This window comes from Rhinolophus sinicus, chromosome 5 (genome assembly GCF_057876585.1).
Source record: "Rhinolophus sinicus isolate RSI-liver-muscle chromosome 5, RSI-T2T, whole genome shotgun sequence".
In the NCBI taxonomy this organism is placed as follows: Eukaryota; Metazoa; Chordata; class Mammalia; order Chiroptera; family Rhinolophidae; genus Rhinolophus; species Rhinolophus sinicus.
The window spans coordinates 89553230-89575703 of record NC_142505.1 but is presented as its reverse complement, the minus strand read 5'-3'; the positions used below and the strand labels follow the sequence as shown (position 1 = coordinate 89575703).

Here is a 22474-nt window from a genome sequence, read left to right as displayed (position 1 = left end):
CTCCCAGTTCTCTCACTTAGTCGGTATAAGGTGTTAGCCTCAATTTACTAATGAAAAAAATGTGGCTCAAAATTCCCTTACCAAAATTTAGAAGTTGGACAGTAGTAAAACATGAGTCAGATTCGGATTTTCTGATTTCAACACAGTAATAGGAATCATGCAACATGAGAGCTGGAAGGGTCCTCAAGCTGGAAGGGTCCTGAAGCCATCTAGCCCTCCTCTCCTCTTCACCGACGAAAAAATGAGTCCCCAAAAGGTTAAATAATTCCTCAGGACCACAACGCAAAAAGGAAAGAATTGTGTTTTTTTTAATCTTTATAACTTTCTATAAGGACAGTTCCTTTTGTTACATTTGGGAAAAATTAATGACCGAATTACTCTCCAGAAGTAAAGAAATGGTATTTTAAAGCTCACTGGTGACCTAAATGTATTTCTTAGTTAGAACCTCCCCGCCGCACTTAAATAATTTAGACACAGAGTAATATTTTATTAGTTTAACAATTTATTAGCAAACAAATGAAATGACATCTCTAGTTCTCAACACATACAGGATCTCACATGATAAACATCACGAACATCTTTCTGGAAGAAAAGGATCTGCTATTAACCAACGCCCCCTCTCCTGCAATAGGCTGCAGTTCATCAATAACTCATCCTTATCCCGTAGAGTGTTAAGCATGATTCATGTGGAATAGCATAAAGGCACTTGCTTTAATTAAAAAAGATATACGTGATACAAAACATATTCCTAAAAGCCACTGGCCTTGAATAATTGGAAAAGAAAAGGCAGTATACTTTTTTTAGAATAGACAAGATTGAGAATTTGAGTTCATTCACCTGTCACCCTGATATTGTCTTGGTTTGTATATAAAATTGCAAAGGAGACAAAAAGATGGCATTTTATATAGATTGGTTTGTTCACACTAATTTTTGAGAAATCATGGTAGCATCAGAATTCAAACAGTAATTTTCTAATTGATTTGAAATAAAAAGAACAGCTGTTCGATGCCAAGTATGTTATTATTTTAGGGATGGGGGATATGGTGTGGGAAGAGAACTCCTTAAAATAATTGTATTAAACCTGCAGTTAAAAATCCTTTCTGGCTTAGGCTGCTTGTCTGTTTGCTAACTGAAAAACCTTCAGTTAGAAATTCAGTCATTGGTATTTTGTAATAAGATTGTAATTATTTGGCCTTTTTCAGAGTCATAATTCAAGTCTAAGGTTATATATGGTTCCAGTAGAGACTTACAAACATGGTATTTCCAGTAAAGGCATTTGGTGTCCTTCATTATCCCAGTTTTCATAATTCAGTATCTCCTTCCTATTGTACGTCACTGAGAGAAAAAGAAAATACACACCAAAAACACCCACTGTTAAATATGATGCTTAATTAACTTTCCTAACTGTATTTAACATGTTTACTTTAAAATTTAAGGTGCAAAAAACTTTTTAAAAAAATAGTTGTCAGAATAAAAAATTACCTTATAAAAATAAATCTCCCCCACTCCCACATCTAAATTCTCCATTCCTAGTTACTAATGTTAGAAAATAACTAAAATATACCTTTAACTTACAGTATTTCAATAGTATTTTACTTTAATAATAGGCTATAACAAACCAGCTGAGCATTATTTTGGCCTGTTACATTATAATTTTCATTCTTGTTATTAGCACTCAAATTAATGATTCCATTCATGATTATATAAAATCTTTATACCAAAAAAAAAAAAAAAAAAGCCAAATTACTTTAGAGCCTAAAAGCTTTCTAGATCCAATTTCCTCCTTTTGCAGTTTTTAAGCTCAGTTTCAAATAAGGCTTCAACAGAACAGATAAAACATCAGAGGAAAAAAACAGAGAAACATTAAAGAACAGAAAAATTAAGCATGTCTAAGTCCTATCGATTGGGTTTTTACCACGTCACTGGGGAACCATTCCCTGACTAGACCGAGAGCATCTCTGCCTCCTTGCTTGCCTCAGTTGCCCGCCTCCTGCTTAGACCTCAGTCCAGACTTAGCTCAGCTCCTCCATAAACACCTCTAAGTGCCCATAACCATACAGCCCACCTACTGGATTTACTACCATAGTCCCAGCGCCTGGCACAGGGCCCTAGACTCCTGCATAAGTCCTCAGGAAGTATTTGAGGTATTATCTACACTGCTGCAAAAAGAACCTACAGCTCATCTTTAGCACTGCATGGATGAAGACAATTCATTAAAAACATTAATGAGGATCAGATCTTGAATTTATCATTAGAACTCCTAGACTCAATTTTAAGTTCCCAAGAAATTCACTACAGCCCTTTTCTCATTTTTATATTAAGACACAGCTAACATCCAATGTGTTCTTAAATGACAAAGTTCTAAGAGAAGATGATACACGTTTAAAGATCATCATTTACCATACTGTAAATTTACCAACAATTTGGCTTCAGTGCCCACAGCTGTTTATTAAATCAGACTACCCAAATCTTGTTTTGCTTTCGTCCTAGTTAAAAATTTTAAAAAGTAATTGTCAACTAGACATCTGTCAATTTTACTACCATCAGAAGCACAGACAGCACTACAGCCACAAGTGCTCCCGAGTAGGTCAACCTAGGCTTTTGCCCCACCCCTGGCTACTGCATGCTCCTCAGTTCTTTCATCTTGGGTGAATCTGTGCCCTGCCCCTTCTAGAAACAGAACCTAGTTTTGACCCTGCTCTTAAACTGTAGCGTGGCTCCTAATCCTGACACCCTTACTGCTGTGTGGGGCTAAGCAGGGATTATATCCTATTCAACTGAGTCCCTCTCTTTTTTTCCCTTGTTTGGTCAGAGATAGTCTTTTCAATGGTCTATTCCCTTCACTCCTATCTTGAATGTTATCCTTAGCCTCTGTGCCTTGGTACACTCCACTCCGCTGATTGTAACAAATCTAAAAATAAGATTGTAAGAGTTTTAGCCAGTAAGAGTGTACACGCTACATTTCAATTGTGATCATTTTAAGATATGCAGAATTTTGTACATTTGTCAATAAGCAATGAGAAAATGCTTCATTTAGACTATAAAGTTTAGAGTAAGCAAGATAGTTTTGTATCAATAAAGTTTGTAAAACATCACCTAATGACCTACAAGTCTAAGGCCTTGAGTAAGAAAGCAAATGGAAACATTAGTTTTGTTGACGAATTAGGCTTTGATTTCTTTAAATACCAGCAATCAAAAAATTTTAAAAACGTGTGAGTATAGGCAGACCTCAGCCCGAGCAAGGAGGATAAGATACAAATTCTAGTGAAATCTTAAATTTTTTTACAAGCTGGCTACCTTGTTTGTTTGTTTGTTTGGGTGGCGGAAGTATAAACCAGAACACAATTCAAGAATCTGCTAATTGTATAAAGCTCCAGAATTGTTTATATCCACATATGGAGAGAAATGTCAGGTAAAGGTCAAATCCTATTACTCCATTCTTCTAAGGGATTTTTCAAATTCTTTGGACTTTTTTTTTTGCTGCTGTGCTAGTGTTTGATAAATTATAGAGTTGTGTTAAGCATGTACTAATTATTCTGTCACATGCCATCAGACATCTATAATGGTCTAGATTCAAACATAGGTTGGGGAAGGGAGACAAGAGGGAAAACAAAGGATTGACCAAGATACTACAATTTTACTATTCATAAAACTGGATAGAAAGAGCGAATATTGGCTAAAAACAACCCAAAAAACCACGAATACAAACAGCAGTTAACATTTCTGAAATTCTAGACTTAAGCTCTAAAAGGATGTCAAAATTCAGGACACTTACATTTAATCACGATGTCAATCACCTCAAAAACAGACATCCAGCTTTTCTACCGAGAAAATGCTCTAATAACAGAAAGGTAATTTCCATGTAAACAGATGGGCAGAGCTCTACCAACAGAAAAACAACACTTACAGTTTATGGAGACAAGAGAGCTAAATATGTTTAAAAAGGTCCAACTCCAACGCATGCCCTACATATAGGGTTTGCTGCTCATAAATATTTAAATTGTTTAGAATGTAGGAACAAGTTAAAAAATGATTTTGCACTTTTGAAAATATTTTGTTTTAAATGTTTCAATCTCACACAAATTAGTCTCCTAGTCTTAACTTTGGAAAACCTGTTTTTTTCTCACCTGTCAAGGTCCAGATACCTAACTATAAGCTTTCAATGTCAGAGACTTTCTTTCTTTTCAAAAGGAACTCTTGTAGCCACAACCTGTGGCCAGCTATCATAAATAACACATAATTGGGTTGTATGAATGTAATGCTTCTAAAATACTCTTGCATAATTGTTTTAGGTAGCCCAAGGAGTTAAAAGCTGTCACTGTCATCAATATTTATTGTAAATCAATAGGGCCCATGGCAGTAAGCATTAACTTTGTTTTCACTAAAACATCTACAAATTAATTATTGATGTTCCTTTGGAAGCTTCTGTGCATTCTTTTCCATTGGTTACAATAAATTTTTCTTGCAGAGGAAAGATGAACAGTAGCTTCTATTTGAAAAAGACTGTCAATCCCCAACAGACCCTTGCTAAAATGTCATGAGAAGGAAAAAAATCCACTGCTAAGTAAACAAATTCTTAAGTGAAAGTGTCAATCATTCCTATTTGCAATCTGTCCTTAACAGTTTGCCTCAAGTTTATTTAAAATGCTGTATAGAATTGCAGAGTCAGCATTCTGCCTCTTATCTGGCAAGCTTGTCACTGGTGATCAGCCATAGCAGTTTTCATGGGAAATACACTAAAAACTGAAAGCTAAATTAGAGCTTAGTGGTAGGGAAATACTCAGAAAACAGGGACAGATAGAGATCACAGAAAAGATAGGGAGGATTCCCATCATTTTTGCTGATTATGAAGAGCTCTTTGCTTACCTACTTACCCTAAAAAAAAAAGGCATGACTGGAAACATGTATTACAGAGAGTGCTCTATAAAATGTGAAGCCGGCTAGTAGGATTTCACAAACATGCCCAGCCATCAGACTCCTGATGGGATGGTGCCCAGGTCCCTGCCTTAAAGAAAGGAATGGTGCTTTCCTATTAAACACCAGAGATCCTGCTGCCATCTGGGGAGCAAAGACTGGGTATAGAGAAGTCTAAAGAAGAACAAACTTGTCTAGTTATTACCTTGTGCTCCAGAAGCCTCTAGATCTGCTGGTACAAGAGCTGGCACAACATTCTTTCCCTGCCTCCTTTCCACTGTCTCCCAAGAACCGTATCATGTAGGTTCCAGCACTTCTCATGTAAATGTCAACTTCACCCCTTAACCTCCTTGAGAAGGAAGAGTCCAAATGCCTATCTCCTAAAAGAGGATGGTCACTAAGTTTTAGGGCTACTACATAATAGATATTTAATGCCAAGAATACCTCATATCTGCAAGAAAGCTTGAAACCCCAATATTTTCTTCTTTTTTGATTCTGCCTAACTATAAACTCTGCTGTATTTGTGTATCTACAAAGGCCATCAGCTTTGAAGGAAGAATAATATCTAGCCAATAGGTTAAAATGTCAAGTGTACAAGTTGCTATTGGCTAATCATTATTCTTCCTTCCATTTACTTATTCAATTGATCAATGGAAAGACTCTGACCATTAGGAATACATATTCCTTTCTGATTTTGAGTTTCTTCTGCAAAAGCCACCGCTTCATATACACTATAAAAGAGGTTTTCGTCTTCCCTTTGGCAATACTCTGCCCGGGCCAAGGAATCCCTCACAGAGGGGTTGCATTGAGCCAGCAGAACTTGGATGCCAATGGCTTCATAATCTCTGCGAATTTCTTTCAGTGTATGGATCCCAGCTGTATCTAAAAACTGGATTGCACTGCAGTCAATCACTATGGTGTGGAGCTCCAAGAGATCACGGGAAAATTGCACTGAAACTTCATCCTGGATTCCATTGAAAGTCACTGTTTCCTCTTGGATCTTTCTTTTTGCCGCCTTCTTCTGAGCTGCCTTTACTAAGACTGGGTTGAGAGTTTTTTTGTACAAAGCAGATTTAAAATATTCTTTGTTTATGTAGTAGAGAGGGGCTAGAAAGCGGAAAATCTTGATGCCTGGCTTAGCCTGAAGGTTCTTGTAAGCAGACATGGATTCAAATATTTCAGACTCTTCCACCAAGCCAAGCAATGAACTCTTTGGCTTCTGAGTGCGGAGGATGACACAAAACATAGAGAAACAGACCCCAATAAGCAGGCCTATTTCAGTACTGATCAGCGCAGAGGACAGCATAGTAACAAACCAGATCACTGTATCCATTCTGTTGACCCTCCACATCTTGGGCAGATCCCTAAATTTACGCAGAGCTCCCCGGAGATTTACAATCGTGATCACACCAAGGACACTTTTCTGAAGGGAATAGAATAAAGGAGCTATTACCAGGAGGACCAACAAAAGAACCAGAGCTGTCACCACACCTGAAAGCTGAGTTTGGCAGCCTGTTGATTCTTTAACCAATGTCTTTGCAAGAGCTGCACTAGTAGTAAAGCAGTGGAAGAAGGAAGGAATGATATTGCAAAAGCCAATGGCATACATTTCTTGATTAGCTTTAACTGTGTAGCCATGTTTTTTGGCAAACATCTCAGAAAGTGATACAGTAATCGCAAAACCAATGATAGACATAGCTATTGCATCTATAGCCACACTAGGAATTAAGTTCCAGTCCGGTGCTCTGGGTGGTATGAACCCAGTGGGAATATGTCCAGAAATACTGGTATTGTATTTCTCATTTAGTTTTCCAAAATGAGAGGCTAACGTGGCGGCCACAATGACAAAGAGTTCAGTAGGAATCGGTGCCTTCAGCTTTGACTTGAAGTGCTCGTTGAGCTCTTTGGTTGGCACAAGAACCAAAAGGCACAAAAGGCTGGTGATGAGGTCACAGAGGTTGGTCTTATGGATGTTTCTGAAGATATGTGTCCAAGTAGTGATGAGCGAGCCCACGCCATTACTCCGAGGAAGGTTGAGCCCAAGGAGGTACTTGGCCTGAGATGTAAGAATAGTGAAGGAGGCACCAGTGACAAATCCACTCAGCAAGGCATCCGAGAGGTAGACGGAAATAAAACCTACTTGAAAGAAGCCCATTGCTACCTGGAAGGAAGGAGATATAGGTGTTAGACACAAATGGGAAAGGGCCTCTAAGTCCTGTATTACCCTGGCGTTCCTGTTAGTTTGTTTTTGCATGGAGACTATCTTCTTCTATAACACATCTTAAACTTGAATAAGGTTCAAAGCTCTTTCAGAAAGAAAAAAATTCTCAAAGACCCACAAGAAATCACAAAAACTCAAACTGGAAAAAATCTTCTAATTAAAAAACTATGTATTTTCTTTAAATTACGGATCATTACCATAAAAGTGAAGTTCTTAACTGATAAAACCAAAAATTAGATTCACATCCAAATAGAATCACACTTTTAAAATTATTATCATGCTTGTTAATCTAAACTCTTACTGGAAACTAGTCTCATCCATTGTATATGTGCTTATACCATACTACTTCCCATATTTTCTGCATCCTCAAAGATACAACTTTTTAATTTCTTTTTTCCTCTTCCCAATAATCCCTCAGAATTCTGTAGCACTCGTCTTCATTCTTGGTGAGGCGTGCTAACAAAAAAGCAAAACTGGACTCTGAGGAACACAAGTCTTCTGCACATCACCCTTCCTCCCTCTCGTCCTCATCCAAGAACCAAAACAGTGAGCTACTCTTTCCCTTCTCTCACTGGTTCCAAATGCCTGTAATAGAGAAGAGGTTTAATGCCGGCACTGACTCCTGAATGCCAAAACGCAGGGGCATGATGATAATGGCAGATTAGTGGATTCTATGGGAGACCCAAGAATCTCATTTCTAATCCTTTCTCTGGCTGAAAATAAAAAATAGTGGTCCTCAACTTTTTCCCTCCCCAAGAGTCCAAGAGAACTATCTTTAGTGAGAGCTACTCATTAGAGCAGCTCTTCTAAAGGAAAGGGTGGGGGTTGTCGTCTATAGTTTGAAACACTGCGTTCCTCTTCTCCCAACCCCCTTTCTGTTACCCTCCTGCCTGACTCTTAATGCTGACCCTGCCAATAACCCAGCACACATCGTCTCAAGCAAAGCAATGTTTCTCGACATATAAAATTAAGGAGTTATACTGGGTGGTCTGGGGTTTCTTTTTGGTCTAAATTTTTACAACCAAATAATTAAAATCTGGCTGACTGAAATTCATCGGTGAAGAGGCAGCCGAGGGTTGAGAAAAGAGAAGCAGCCTTGTCTCACTTGTAGAGTCAAAGCGGGGTTTGAATTTTGGCTCTACCCCTCCCATGTCCTGAGCATTCAATAAAAGATAGCTTTAATTATTATGGTATTTGAGATCCTTTTGTTCAATAAACAAATTTAACATCTGAAATTTCATGCATAGTGATTTCTTTTGCCAGAAACAACCACTTATTCCATTTTTTCTTACCTGATAAACTCCAGCCATAAAGGTTACGGTGCTGCCAACTGCAATTGCATAGCAACTTCTGTCACATATCCTGCCTGACGTCTGGTTTAATAACGTGCTCTCACTTGAAACCACTCCTGAAGAAGGGGCAGTGTGGGCAGTGTCGTAGCCAGCTTTGCTCAGTTCTCGGTCAACTACCTCCCCAATCATAAGGCACAGGATTCCAAAAATGCCCACAGAGATGTGACGGGAAGTCCCCAGCAGGAAATAAATGATGCTGGCAAAAAAGGATGTGTACAGACCATAGATTGGTTCTTGGCCAGCCAAGAGGGAATAAGCAATGGACTGGGGCACCAGCAAGATGCCCACAATCAAGCCAGACATCACATCTCCTAAAATGTTTTTCTTCAGGTCATATTTTGGGAGCCACTGCAAAACAGGAAGGAAACCAAAAATCGTATTTTTTGCTTTGGTTGGGCTACATTGGCAACTCTTCTGTAGTTTTTTTATGACAAACTGCTTAAAGTTAGTATTTGATTTCTCTTGAGGCTCCACGTGGATCCTAGCATAATGTCTGCATTGATCACTAGCCTCAAATTGCTTGAAGTCAGTACTTGATTCCTTTTCAAGTTCCAGGTGGATCCTAGATGGAAGACTGTATTGGTCATTTCCTTCAACTGAGTCCGTGGGTGAAAGGTCATGTTGCTCTGTACTTTCTGAAGACATTTCTGGCGATAGATGCTTCAGCCTCCTACCCCAGAGAAAATACCAAGGTTAACTGATTAAGTAATTCTCAGTGCTCACACATTTTAACAGCCCTGCTTGTCATTCATGAGAATTAAGAGGCGTTCAGTTTCGGGGTAGTTATTTTATATTCACTTTCCTTAGTTGAACCTCATTTGTCTTGGTCAGGGGGCAAAAAAGAACCAGACCCTAAATAGCCATGTCAAATCAAATAAGTCACTGGATACAGGACTTCCCAAGAGTATAAATCATTCAAGAATTCTTTTCCATCTCTGCCTAGATCTCCTGTAGTTTTTTCTCCAGAAAAGGTATCAGGGTGGCCTGTCTCCTCCTTTCTATGTGCTATCAAATGTCTTCTTTCCAGGTTTGTCACTCCCACATAGACTGCAAAATAGGATCTAGTCCCAAACATTCACCCCTACCTGCAAGTCCCTGAAATAAGGAAGATAGTCCTTTTTGGGAAGGGAGGTGGCTTTTCAACTAATTGTTGAAAATAAACAGAAAGAAGAAAAAACAGGTGACAGAGTAAAGATAAATGTTTTTGGAAAAAGAAAGAAACTAGGGCAGAATGCAGTTAGGTCTTTGGACAATTCCCCTTTACTTATAGGAAAGAGGAGAGAGAAATTGATAAGAGATTGTTGAAGCACACAAATGTCTAGAGCATGGGGTGGGCTGCTGGGGCATGTCTGATAAGTGCTCGAGAAGGTTTTGGTCTATTTTACTCTGTTCTAGTATGGAGTCATATCCACCCAGTCCATGCAAAGAAAGATTTGCTTTACTATTCTAAATATGCAGTCTGAAACTCAGGCTGAAACAAGGTTGTCCTGCATCCTATGTGGAGGGCAACCAGGTGGTCCTGCATCTCTGGGTCCTAAACTACAGAACTAGAGCCATAATAAGACCTACCATGGAGGGTGTTAGATAAGAGTAAACAGGGTCAAATATATGGTGATGGAAGGAGAACTGACTCTGGGTGGTGAACACACAGTGTATATATAGATGACGTATTACAGAATGGTACACTTAAAACCTATGTAATTTTACTAACCATTATCACCCCAATAAATTTTAATTAAAAAAAAAAAAGACCTACCACTAAGAACTATAGGAAAATGAAGAAGGTAAAATTAACCAAAAAGAGAGAAGGGATAACAACAAAAATCTTGTAATAAGAGTAAAAAATAGGGTGGCCAGTTAGCTCAGTTGGTTAGAGTGCAGTGCTAATAACAAGCTTGCCGGTTCAAGCCCCGCATGGGCCACTGTGAGCTGCACCCTCCTTAAAAAAATGAAATGGAATGGAATGGGAGTGGGAGTGGGAGTGGGAGTGGGAGTGGGAGTGGGAGTGGAAATGGAAATGGAAATGGAAATGGAAATGAAATGAAATGAAATGAAATAAAATAAAATAAAATAAAATAAAAAAGAGTAAAAGAGGAGGAAAAGAAACAGGCTCTCAAGGAAATAGAGTGTTAACTGTTTACTAAGTAATTCACAAATCAGTGTGAAGGACATCTTGTTCATCATTGTAATAATCAAGGAACGTGATATAATAACTTTGAGAGAGCAGGCTTGCAAAATGTTTAAAAGAATGAAAGAATAAATGAATAAACAAATTTATGACTGTAGCCAGAGAGAGAGAAAATATATTAGATGGAGGATTTAGGAAGTTTCCTGTTTTGGAATTGACAGAAAAATAGGCCCTTGTAAAGTTCTATAAACGTAACATTACCAAGATGCCATAATCCAGGACCTATACCCCACTGAAGAACACAAGATACGTAAAAGTAATGCACATTTTGTTTAGGATGAAGGGTCATCCCACTAACCAAGAGTAAAACAATAGTTATTTTGATGGTCTTGTTAAGTAGATAAAGAAGCAAAGAATAGATTTAGATGGCTACTTACCCTGAGCAAGGCAATCAGATTGGTGGAAGACAGAGGGTCTTCATTCCTCAATGCAGCCAGTCTGTAACTCTCTTCTCACTTCCTATTTTCAGGCCAAGCTACTTTGAGTGCACTTCTTATGTCCTGTCCTTCTATCTTGGAACAGCTCTTAGTGATTCTGGGTCAAAAGGCTTTTCCAAACCTAAGATGTGCAAAAGAGGCATAAGAAAAAACTAAATAAAAAGTCACATCTTGCCCTATAGGGCTGCTATCTGGGGAGGAAAAAGATAAAAATTAATACTAGAAAGTACAACAGAGTGATGGAAACTGTAAGAAAGAATCAAATTGAAAATGCTAAAAGTGAAAAACAGAGTCACAGAGATGAAGAACGCCTTTGATAGGATCATCAGTAAACTTGACGGAGCCAAAGAAAAAAATCAATGAAATTGAAGATGGATCAATAAAAACTGTATAAACATGAAATGCAAAGAGAAAAACAGAATTAAAAAAAATCAATAACAATAATGTAAGAGAATATCCAAGAGCTGTGGGACATATTAAACAATCTAACATGTGCATACTTAGAATCACAAAAGGAGAAGACTGAGAATGGGCAGAAGAAACATTTGAAGACCAAACGGCCAAGAATCTTCCGAAATTAATGACAGACACCAAACTATACATCCAAGAATCTCAGAGAATACCAAGAAGGACAAATATAAAAATAAAAACAAAACAAAACCTCATGCCTACACGTTTCATATTCAAGCTGCTGAAAACAAAATACAAAAATACAATCCTGAAGACAGTCAAAGGAAAAACATCACACATTACATACAAAGATAAGACTTCTTATTAGAAATCATACAACCTAGAAGGTGACAGAGTGATATCTTTATCACAGAAATATAACTATCAACCCAGATTCTATACCCAGAGAAAATACCTTTTAAAAGATGAAGGAGAAATAAAAACTTTCACAGGCATAAAACCACTAAGAGCACTTATTGCCAGCAGACCAGCACTACTATATGAACATACACCAGACAGAAACTCAGGTCTACACAACAAAAAATGGAACATATGAAGATAAAATAAAATCCATATTTTAAATTGTTAATTGCTGTGAAAGATAACTGTCAAAGCAAAAATAGGAATACATTTTGTTTATAGTATATACAAAATAAAATGTATAAAGACAACAGCACCAAGAATGGGAGGGGGAATTGGGAACTGTAAGGTCTTATACTAGATGAGAAATGATATGAGTGTTTGAAAATAGGCCCTGATTAGTTAAATATGTATATTGTAAACCCAAGGGTAACCACTAAATTTTTTTTAAAGGTATAAATAATAAGTCAATTGTGGAAATAAAATGGAATCATTAAAAATTCTCAACCCAAGAGAAAGCAGAAAAAGAGGGGGGGAAAGAGACCGAAAAAACAGATGGAACAAGTTGAAAACAGCTAGCAAGATGGCAGGGTTTAATCCAAACATATAAATATCACATTAAATGTGAATGGTCTCAACATTCCAATTAAACGACAGAGGACTCTCAGATGGGATAAAAAATAAAATAAAATAAAAATAAGACCCAACTATATGCTATCTATAAGAAGCCCACTTTGAATATATACATAGATTATAAAGTGAAGGCCTTGTCTAATTTAGTAATTTATTTAACTTGTAAGTGACTCAGCTAGGTAATAAAATCCAGGTTTTAGGACTCCAAGAATAGCTTTTTTTTGAGCATGGTACTATTCCTCCTACCTATCCAGTTTTCTCTAACTTCAGGTATTTCTAAACACTTTAGAATTCAGCTGCTGTACATATCCCAGGTTTACCTACCTGCTACCCAAAATATCCTAGCACTGATATCTACAAATTTATACCCAATTCTCCTTTCTCTGTAACTCATGGCCACAGTCATTTTCCATCTCTAGCTCTCAAAAACTTAGGCATTCCCTCACAAACAGTCCCAGAAGTGAAACTGATTCTGCCATCAGTCTCAATCCAAAAGCTATCTATAATCTCCTTACCTATCCTACTCACCCCCCAAAGTTGTCCTCAAAACTACATTTATTTCCTTTTCAAACCTATTTTAAAACACAAGACAATATAAAACTACATTCAAAATTATCTTAAAATTGTGGGATGACCTCCACACAAATTAAGCTTCTTGAAGGCAAGCTCCATTCTGGTGCATCTTTGAAAGTGTCCAGGTATTTCCAAAGTAGGAACTAAAATAGTCACTAAACAAATAATTCGAACACAGAAAAAGTTGGATGCAAAGCAATATTGATTTTCAAGTGGAAATATCTTCTTTGGAACATATTTCTCAAATATCCCTTTTTGCACAAAAATCCTCTCACTTCCCCAAGCCTGTTATTGCTTTCAATTATAGTAACCACCAATTACTAATAAAAATTAAGAAATTACAGTGTTCATCCTTAGAATATAGTCTACCATCAGACTTCCATTTTAAGAAGGTTGGAATACCAAGTACACATTCCATGAAATTCAATAAAACAGGATTCTACTGTAGCATCTAGGTGAATCTCCCCCTTTACTAACAATGATAATTGAGAGTGGACTAATTCAAGAGGAAAACATTTAAAACTTCCATATTACCCTGCAGAAATTGGAGGGGAAAAAAAACAACAAAATATTTGAAAAATAATTTACATACACATGTATTAAAGTATAATGGCAGTTTAGGCTAACACTAAAGAAAATATATTTCTGTATTTTCTTTAATTAGGCACATGCAGCTATGACCACCTAGAAAGCAATCTTATCCAGGTGACTAAAGAGCAGCACTGGTACAATTTCCCATGTGAAGTACTGAGCGTCCAAGAGCACTGGACTAGAAGAGAGGGACATCCCTTCTATATAAACCTGATGATAGTGGTCAGCCAACTCCTATTCGGGAATTTGCAGATATAAGTGAAACAGTGTTTATTTTTAGTAAGTAATTACAGCTTACTAAAAATCTAACAGTGCATATGAAACAGTTTTGCAATTTGTGAAGCTGAAATGCCTTTTCAGAGGGCAATAGTGTTCAGAGGGGAATGGGAAAGTCCTCCTCTGAAACAATGATTCCATAGTCATGCTTTGCTCTAACTGGGTATGTATGTATGCCACAGCCTCGCTGTTAAACGAAAGTGAAGCTGCCAACTTCTATGATCGTAGCCTCTAAGCAGGAAAGAAATCTGCAAGAGCTGGAATAGTCAGAAAGGCTTCAAGGAAACAACACACCTCACCTGGGCTCTGAAGTCTGGGTCAGAGTTGAAAAGATAAGGACTTGGAAAACAGTAAGGAAGAAGAGAATATAAACGGCAGTAATTCTGAGGTTGGAGGAAATGAATCAGAAATTAGAATGGTATGTTTCAAGTACCGGTGCATATGGGTGATTAGTGGGAGAGGAAGCTGCAAAGGTACCTGGGGGAGATTCGGGAGGGCACTGTATGGCAAGTTGAGAAAAGTAGACTTTAATCTGCAGACAGTGCTTAGGGCCTGAAGCTTTCTGAGAAAACTCACTTACTACATCACTCATTTGATAAGCAATTATACATTACCTTAGTACATCTTCTGGTGCTTAAAGGAAATGGACAAATCTAAGATGAATTCTGAGGTGGACCACACAAAAGAAAGGATGGGAATATAGAAGAGGAAACGGAAAGATACGCCACAACAAAAAGTTTGACTTTAGGTTTCATAGGTTTGAGGTTTCTAAAAGATGTCCAAATGAGGATGCCCAGGAAGCAATTAAAAATAGGAGGTTTCAAGCACAGGAGAGAAGCCAAACATTGGAAAAACGGAGTGGGGAGGGGTATGTAGGTCATCAGCACATAAATGGTATCTCATTCTTCTCTGAATTCCCATAGTTAAGATGTTCAATAAATGTTTGCTGAATATATGCTTTATCTTCCCAACTAGATTAAAAATTATTCAGGGAGCTATTCAATACTTTTGTGTACTCTCACAATACCTAGCATAGAATTGGCCACACAGGAGGCACTTAATAAGCAGTTTTTGATGGATAAATTGGTTTTTATTTTAAAAAGTTATTTTAATTTTTAAAAGTTATTCCAAAGAGCAATTAACTTTGACTTTCAAAATCTGATCATTGTTTCTTTGAAAGATAATTGATACACTGCTGGTGGTAATGTAAAAGGGTGCAATCACTGTGGAAAACAGATTGGTGGTTCTGCAAAAAGCTAAACAGAATTATTATATGAACCAGCAATTCCACTCCTGAGTATACACCCCACAATAATTGAAAACAGCGACTCAAACAAATACCTGTATGCCAATGTTCATAATAGTATTATTCACAATAGCCAAAGGTGGAAACAACCCAAGTGTCCATCAACAGATGAGTGGATAAACAAAACATGGTGTAATACAATGGAATATTATTCTGCCATTTAAAAAGATTGAAGTTCTAATACTCTTCGTCGACAACATGGAAGAACTCTGAAACCATTATGTTAAGTGAAAAAAGCCAAACACAAAAAAACAAATATTGTTGATTCCACTTATAAATATCTAGAACAGGCAAATTTAGAGACAGAAAGTAATTATTGGTTACAGAAGCTGGGGGGAATGGAGGTTCCTTAAAGATTACAGAGTTTCTGTTTCAAGTCTTGGAACTAGATAGTAGTGATGGTTACACAACACAGTGAATGTACTTAATGCCACTGAACTGTACACCTACAAATGGATAGATTGTGATTGTGATAGGTTAAAGATACATACTATAAACCCTAAAGCAATGTCATTAATAACAGAGTTACGGCTAATAAACCAACAAAGGAGACAAAATGGAATCATAGAAAATACTGAATAATCCAAAAGAAGACAGACAAGGGGACTTAAACAGGAACCAAATAAAATAACCTAGATCTAAAGTTTGTGGAAAACTTGAACTCTTAACACTAACCTGCGATTCATGTGAACAGTCATCTACCAAAAGTCTTCTCTTATATGGAAAAATCTGTTAGACTAGAATAAGGCTGGAGTAAGTGTGAACTGTGCAGTTTGGAAATAATTTTCGAGTATTCACACTGCTTGTAAGTGCTGAAGCCATGACTGGAACCAAAGCCTGTCTGATTCAAACCTATTCTCTGTCTCCAGACTGCCTATTTTGAAACTTTTCAAATCTTCAGAAAGAGTTGAAAGAAAGGAACACAGTTATATTCATAATTCACCCATTTAGCAATTCACCAATTGTTACCAGTTGCTACATCTTCACTTTTGCACTCTCCATACACGCAGGTTTGTTTGTTTTTTCCTTTTCTTCCCCTTTAGCCTTAAACACTTAATTGAACAAACATTTTTTAACCGCTATGCTATGCTACCTCTTCTTCAGAAGAAGCATTCATTAACAGCACGAGATTAAACCATTTGGATACACGCTGGAAAAACCTGCAATGGCTTCCTACCTCTTACTGACTGTAGTCTAAAAACTTGAATATAGTCATGTATGAAGAAGCCCAACACTGCCTTTCTTTTGCTTCCTTCCACACAGCAATGTTCCAACCACCAATCCATGATATATATAAGCATCCTTTGCTCCTCTGGACCTTTGTTTGTGTTGTTTTTTTAGTCTGGGATGCCTCTCGCTTCTATCTCCATCTACCTTGGTCCTTTTTCTAACCCTTCAAGGCCCACCTCAATGCCATAGGATAAGGGGGCTGAAACTTCCTGGGCTATGCTTCCCCAACATATTACATAGAACTATTTAGCACTTAAGTTTATATGTCTCTCAAACTAGAGTACGCGTTTAAGGGCAGACATGAAGTCATTCTTGTTTCCACATAACCCAGCACTAACACGATGCCTCACACTGAGTATGTATGGTTATATATCTATTTTCATTGAAATGAACAAATAGGTGAAGTTGCAAGTAAATGTAATGAAGACCAAAAACCTTCCTTATTTCCCATGATCACAAATGATTAGCAATGTTCATTAATGTCAATGACGAACAAAAGAACCACCACAAGTCTTTTATCAATAGCACAAGCACTATGGCATATTGTTTCTAGTATAAAGCCCAATATAATACCAAATAATGAAATACCCACGAGGAAAATAATTCAATGTAAAATCACAATCAAATAATTAAATAGTCCTTGCACAGTAATTCGCTGCTTTCAAAAAGATTTCATACACATCTCCCACTTGCCTCATCAATAAATCTGAGAACAGCATATGAATTCCTATCTCTAGTATGAGAAAAATCAAACTTTAGTCACTTGCTCAACCGGTAGGACCAGATTCTCAAAACTCATCTTCCAATTTCCAAACTTAACTCTCTCTCTAAAATACCATAAGGCCCCCAAATTTGTTTCCTTGATAAGAGGTCTTAGGAGCTAGTTCAAAGTAATACTCTGTGGCCAAGTTCTCAACTCATTTCTGAGTCTTTTATCACTTTAAATTAGTGAAGGTAACAAACATCTTGAAGCAGGTTTGGTAACAGGATTAAGAATGAAATTATCTTCCATATTACACACATGCATTGGCAACATTTTCATTTTCTTTTTCTATTAGAAGTAATGATATAAAATTCACCTCTGTAGCTACATTTTGGTTAGAATAATTTGTATCCCAGACAACAGTCAAACAAGCCGAACAGGCTCCTGCCTCCATCTACTTTTGCTGCCCCTCTAACTGGAAGGCTAGGTTTTTACTTAGACACTGACTTAATTAGTTCCTTCCTACACACAATATATAAAATAGCACCACTGCCCACACCATGCCCCCCTCCTGGGCCCATTCCTGCTTTGCACTCCTGTCTCCTTTATTTTCCTCCCTGACCCTTCTCACCATCTCACACCACACATTTACTTTGTTGTTAATTGTCTGTCTTTCCCCTGAGGGCAGTGACTTGCTCGGTGTTGTTCACAGCTGTATACCCTGATTAAGTGCTTCACAAACATTGTTGAGTGAAGGGATGGATGATAGTTTAACAGCTCTGTGTTAAAGAAAAAGGCGTGATCCCTCTCCTTCCTCCCACACACCATAACCAAACTTGTGCCAAGAAATTATACAGTTGGGCAAGCATCAGCCTGGGGGGGTTATGCTCACAAAAAGCTATGTCAATGCTCAAAAATCACCCCTAGTAAATCTAATCCAGATCTCTGCAAAAGCCCTGAATGTGTCATTTCTAGCTCTTACCTTAGGAGGCAGAACATTACAGCACATACAGCGATATGAAACTAGAGACCTGTTAAAATGCAGATTCTCAGGCAAATCCATGAGCTCTAAGACTGCACCCTGGATGATTCTGAGCCAGTGAGCGGAGGGCCAAACTTGGAGAAACACTGGGTATGTTCTAGAGTCAGACAGCGCCCCATCCAGATCCCAGCTACCCTGTTCAACAGCTGTACGGCCCTGGGTAAAAAACTTCATTTTACTTAGCATGAATTTCTCACGTGTCAAATGGGGACAGCATCACCTAACTTGCAGGGTTGTTGTAAAGCTAACACAAGTCAAGTACCTACCACAGTGCGTGGCACATAGCGTTTGCTCAATAAATAAGTACTAGTCTCTGACCCTTGAGATTCCTGAAAGAAAAAAATGGGCTCATTTCTTTCCAACAGGTTTGACACTCCATTTCTTATTGACTCGATTTTTAAAAGCAAGAACTTCTTAACCCAATATTGGATATCACATTAGTTCTAGATTTCACACCAAGACCCCTAGGGAAAAGGAGAAATAAAAAGGTACTACACTGGGAGCCAGAAAGGACTTGAAGTCCTGAATGCTTTTCACTCACTGTGCTCCCCCCACCTATCTATACAAGTAAAGGGCCCAGCCTGATATTCTGAGTTTGGCAGTACAAGTCCTAGCTCTGTAAATGATTTGCTGTGTAATTCTCGCCAAGGCCCTGGTCCTCTCTATGTCCTTGCAGTGTCTCCATCTATCCAGTGAAAGAATTTCAACTTAGTCTATGAGTCTCCAAGAAGTACATACAGGTCTTGACTTGTACTTAACCAGGTGTGTGGTTTTAAAAACCAAGATAATGAAGTCCGCTCTGTTGTCCTGGCCTCAGTTTCACCATCTGTCCGCGTGGGAGGGAGAGAGGGTGGTGGTGGTGGCAGCTCGTATGTCCTGGGTCCTGCTCCCTGATGTCTGGGTTAGAGATGGTTTGACGAAGACTCGGTCCACATGGCAGCACCTTTATCTGCGGGGGTACTCTGGGTGACGTGAGGGCTGGAAGGTGGGCAGCCCTCAGTCCGAGGTGAGCAGGGGCCGGGATCACTGGGGTGGGAGAGTGAGGCTTTGACACTTACCCGGCCTCCGCCCCTGCGGACTCAGGGAATAATCCCGAGGGATGCCCACCACCCACGGCCGGGCAGCGACGCTCGCCGCGACCGTTGGTCCGGGCTTACTCCCAGCACACCTGGGACACAGGCCAGGACGACTCTAAGAGGGGCCCGCTGGCCGCGTGGAGGCCGGCACCGCTCTCTTCCCCCTTCCCGCGTCCCCTCCTCTCTTCTCACCTCTCGGGTCTGGGCTGCCCGGCGCGACGAGGCCCCGCAGCGCCTTCTCCGCCGTGCGGGGCTGAGTGTACACGGCGGCGCGGGCAGAGGCAGCCCGGCCCTGGCCCGGCCTCTCTTTTACCCGCCCGTCCCCTCCCCCGCCCATCGTCCGCCCCAGAGGAGGCGGGGCCCGGCCGGCCAGGACCGAGGGGCGCAGGGTGCAGGTACCCGCCGAGAGGTGTGGGAAGAAAATCCCGAGCTAACGCCCGGGCATGACAGTCATGTGGCACCGAGGGCCAGCGACGCGGCCGAGCGACGCGGCCGCCAGCCAATGACTCGGCCCGGACTGGCGGGGGGTGTCGCCCCCTGGCCGCTTTTCTCCTCGCGATTGGCTGTCCTGGGCAGAAGGAGCCACGCGTCCCGGATTCTCGGGGAGGTTCCTCCCCGGCCTCGGGCAGCGGTGAATCGTGTAAGGGGGCAATTCGCAGGTTCTGCGCTTTAACCCCGAGCGTATAGCGAGGAAAAAATATCTAGAACGACGCGGAAGCGCTCTGCCTAGAACTGTAAAGCGCTCTGCGTTTGCGAGGGACATCGTCTTTATCCCTAACTCCTCGGGACCCTCTTCCCTCCTCCCCCTCCCCCCCGTACAGATGGGGACAGACAGGCCCTGAATGAGGAAAGATCAGCTAGAAAGTTAGAAGCTTTTGCCCCAGTGGAACTTATTCTCCATCGAAGGGCCCAGGAGCCAGTGGCTCTTTTAAAAATGTAAAAATAAATGTGAAACGTAATTCCAATCCTCCTTTAAAGCCTTCAGTGGGTTTCCTTGATGTTTATATTAATAAACTCAAATCCCTCCCTATGCCTCAAGGCTCTGCATGCAGTAGGCCCCGGCCCCTTCCTCCGCACCTCGCGTGTCTCCCTCCCTCACCCCACTCTCCACCCTCCCTGGCCTCTACCCTCCAAGCCAAGCTGATTCTCTTTTGGGACCTGAACACTGGTTCCTACTTGGTTTCTGCTTGTTTCTCAAGTATCCGCCTAAAGGCCCCCCTTCTCCTCAGCCACACCTTCCCAGCCAGTCACATCCTATCACAGCGTCTTGATTTGATTATCCGCCAGAACTTTCCACTCTCTGATATTTTACTGTTATTATTTTTATGAGAACTCAAATTCAAAAGCCAAAGTTTATTGGTAGTTTTTTGTTTTTTGGCTTTTCATGGATAGGTAGAGATGACTGGAACCAAACAGTAATTCCAGACAGATCTAACAATTGACCAGGAGACCACAGACTGACTTGGATGCTCTTGAAAATACAGCTGAGAACAGATACCTCAACAGGGTCATCATCAGTCCACAGTTGAGTGTGACAGTCTTTTTCAATGTTTGGTCAAGGACTCTTGATGATATTTTCCCCAGAGCACCTGCTTTTAAAACTGAAAAATAGATATGGCATTCTAAATCTGGGGCTCAAAACATGTCTTAGACTTGATTTTGATATTAAGTATATATTAAGTTTTCATTCTTGTTTGTAGCCTGCTGGGGCCCACTAGATGGGAATGGAAGAGGACTTGAGAAGGAAGCAAAATGAACTTCTTTTCTTTCCCTTTCCAGGGAACCTCGTCAAATTTAAGGAACTTTATCTAGAGATGGTCCTCAAGTTTCTGTTACCCATCGACTCAGAGCTTCCAGAGTCACAAGCCATATCAGGAAATCAGAACACCTGGGTTCTCCTCCTGACCCTCTACCCCTATGACTGGAGACAAATCACCTCACTTCCGTGGGCATCAATGTTCTCACCTTTCAAAGGGTAGTCAATGATCCACCCCCAGAGTCCTGGAAAGGGTCAAGCAAGGCAGTGGGCGTAAAGTACTTTGTCATCTCCCTATAGGCTGCAAAACAAGCAGAATGGCATCAGCTGCCAATTTCTGGGTATTTTTTTCCGGGATGCACAAAACTCTTCACATTTGTTATCTTATTTAACCCTCATAGCAGCTTTTGACAAGAGGAGGTGCTATACTGTGATTCTCTCTTTATAGGTGAGCAAATGAGACTCAGAGCTGTTAGGTGATGTGCCCTACGTCTCACATAGTTAATAAGTGACAATAGTATGATTTCAACCCAGGTACATCTGATTGCAAAGTCCACTCTTAACCAGACACTCACTCTGTTAGTCAAACGTTAAGAATCCACCCCCATCTGTGCATGGAATAGACACCAATAAAGACTGGCTTAATTTAATAATGGTTATCATTTTTCTTTTACTCCATATGTTTTAATCTATATTACAGATGAGGAAACTGAGTCTTAGAATATTAAATTACTTAACAAAGTCATGCAACTGACAAGTCGTAAATTTTGAGGTAGACTTTCAAACTGGGAGCTGTCAGATGCTAGAACCCAAGAACATGTGGCAATGACCCAATGCAAGGGGATGGTTCTAGAGAGGAAGCATCAGGTTGGTTGTTGGAGCCTCTCTCTCTTCCAGTTCAGCATCCCAGGCTACTATTTAATGTCATGGTCCCCCCACCTCCCACATACACATCCCTAGGGGGCCCCATGGAACTGAACTGTGGTCTGCCATTCTTCCCTTACCTTGATCAATGCCCCAGTTCTCTGCAGCAAGAATCTAAGAGGTGAAACAGATAACCAAAGCCCTGCTAATGGAGACTGGCTAATAATCTACTTTTCCTTGATAACAGCAGGTGAGCAACACAGCCAGCCAGAACCCAGATCGCTTTATCCCTCCCATCTAAACCTGGGCATTTTTCCTCCTGTTGGTTTAAGGTTTACAGAGGTGGCTGGCAGCTGGAGGCTCACATATTACAAACGTAACTGCTTTCCAAAGAGTAACTTGTTATGTAGTAAGTAGGGGTGCTGTGGGCCAGCAAAACAGTCAATTCAGAGGCCACTTTAGAACTTACTTCCTCAGCTCTTCCTGAACACCCAGGGTCAAA

At 39.9% G+C, this 22474-nt stretch overlaps 2 protein-coding genes across 6 annotated transcripts in view; one reads left to right on the top strand and one right to left on the bottom strand.

Annotated features, from left to right (window-relative positions):
- Positions 1 to 482: 482 nt before the first annotated feature.
- Positions 483 to 22134, bottom strand: SLC26A2 (solute carrier family 26 member 2). Of its 5 annotated transcripts, none has more exons than XM_019734311.3 (5): positions 19545 to 19757; positions 19015 to 19302; positions 11053 to 11233; positions 8428 to 9157; positions 483 to 7075 (listed from the first exon to the last, which is right to left on the bottom strand). In XM_019734311.3, the coding sequence occupies exons 4-5, from the start codon at positions 9130 to 9132 to the stop codon at positions 5546 to 5548; spliced, it is 2235 nt and encodes a 744-aa protein (XP_019589870.3). In that variant the 5' UTR covers positions 9133 to 9157; positions 11053 to 11233; positions 19015 to 19302; positions 19545 to 19757; the 3' UTR covers positions 483 to 5545. The 5 variants fall into 5 exon arrangements, with proteins under 5 accessions (XP_019589870.3, XP_019589869.3, XP_074169852.2 ...); XM_019734310.3 differs by having other exon boundaries at positions 19036 to 19302; XM_074313751.2 differs by having other exon boundaries at positions 19036 to 19225.
- PDE6A (phosphodiesterase 6A) overlaps positions 19755 to 22474 on the top strand; it is a 59211-nt gene continuing 56491 nt past the window's right edge. Inside the window, exon 1 of the mRNA XM_019734308.3 lies at positions 19755 to 19992. The gene's annotated coding sequence lies outside the window, so the exon portion shown is untranslated. The remainder of the gene's footprint in view (positions 19993 to 22474) is intronic.

Bases quoted from the DNA above. Each gene is read 5' to 3' on its own strand.
- SLC26A2 (XM_074313752.2), bottom strand. From the start codon at position 9,132: ATGTCTTCAGAAAGTACAGAGCAACATGACCTTTCACCCACGGACTCA. The intron at 7,076-8,427 runs GTAAGAAAAAAT...CCTTCCTTCCAG, and splicing joins TTATGGCTGGAGTTTATCAG to GTAGCAATGGGCTTCTTTCA.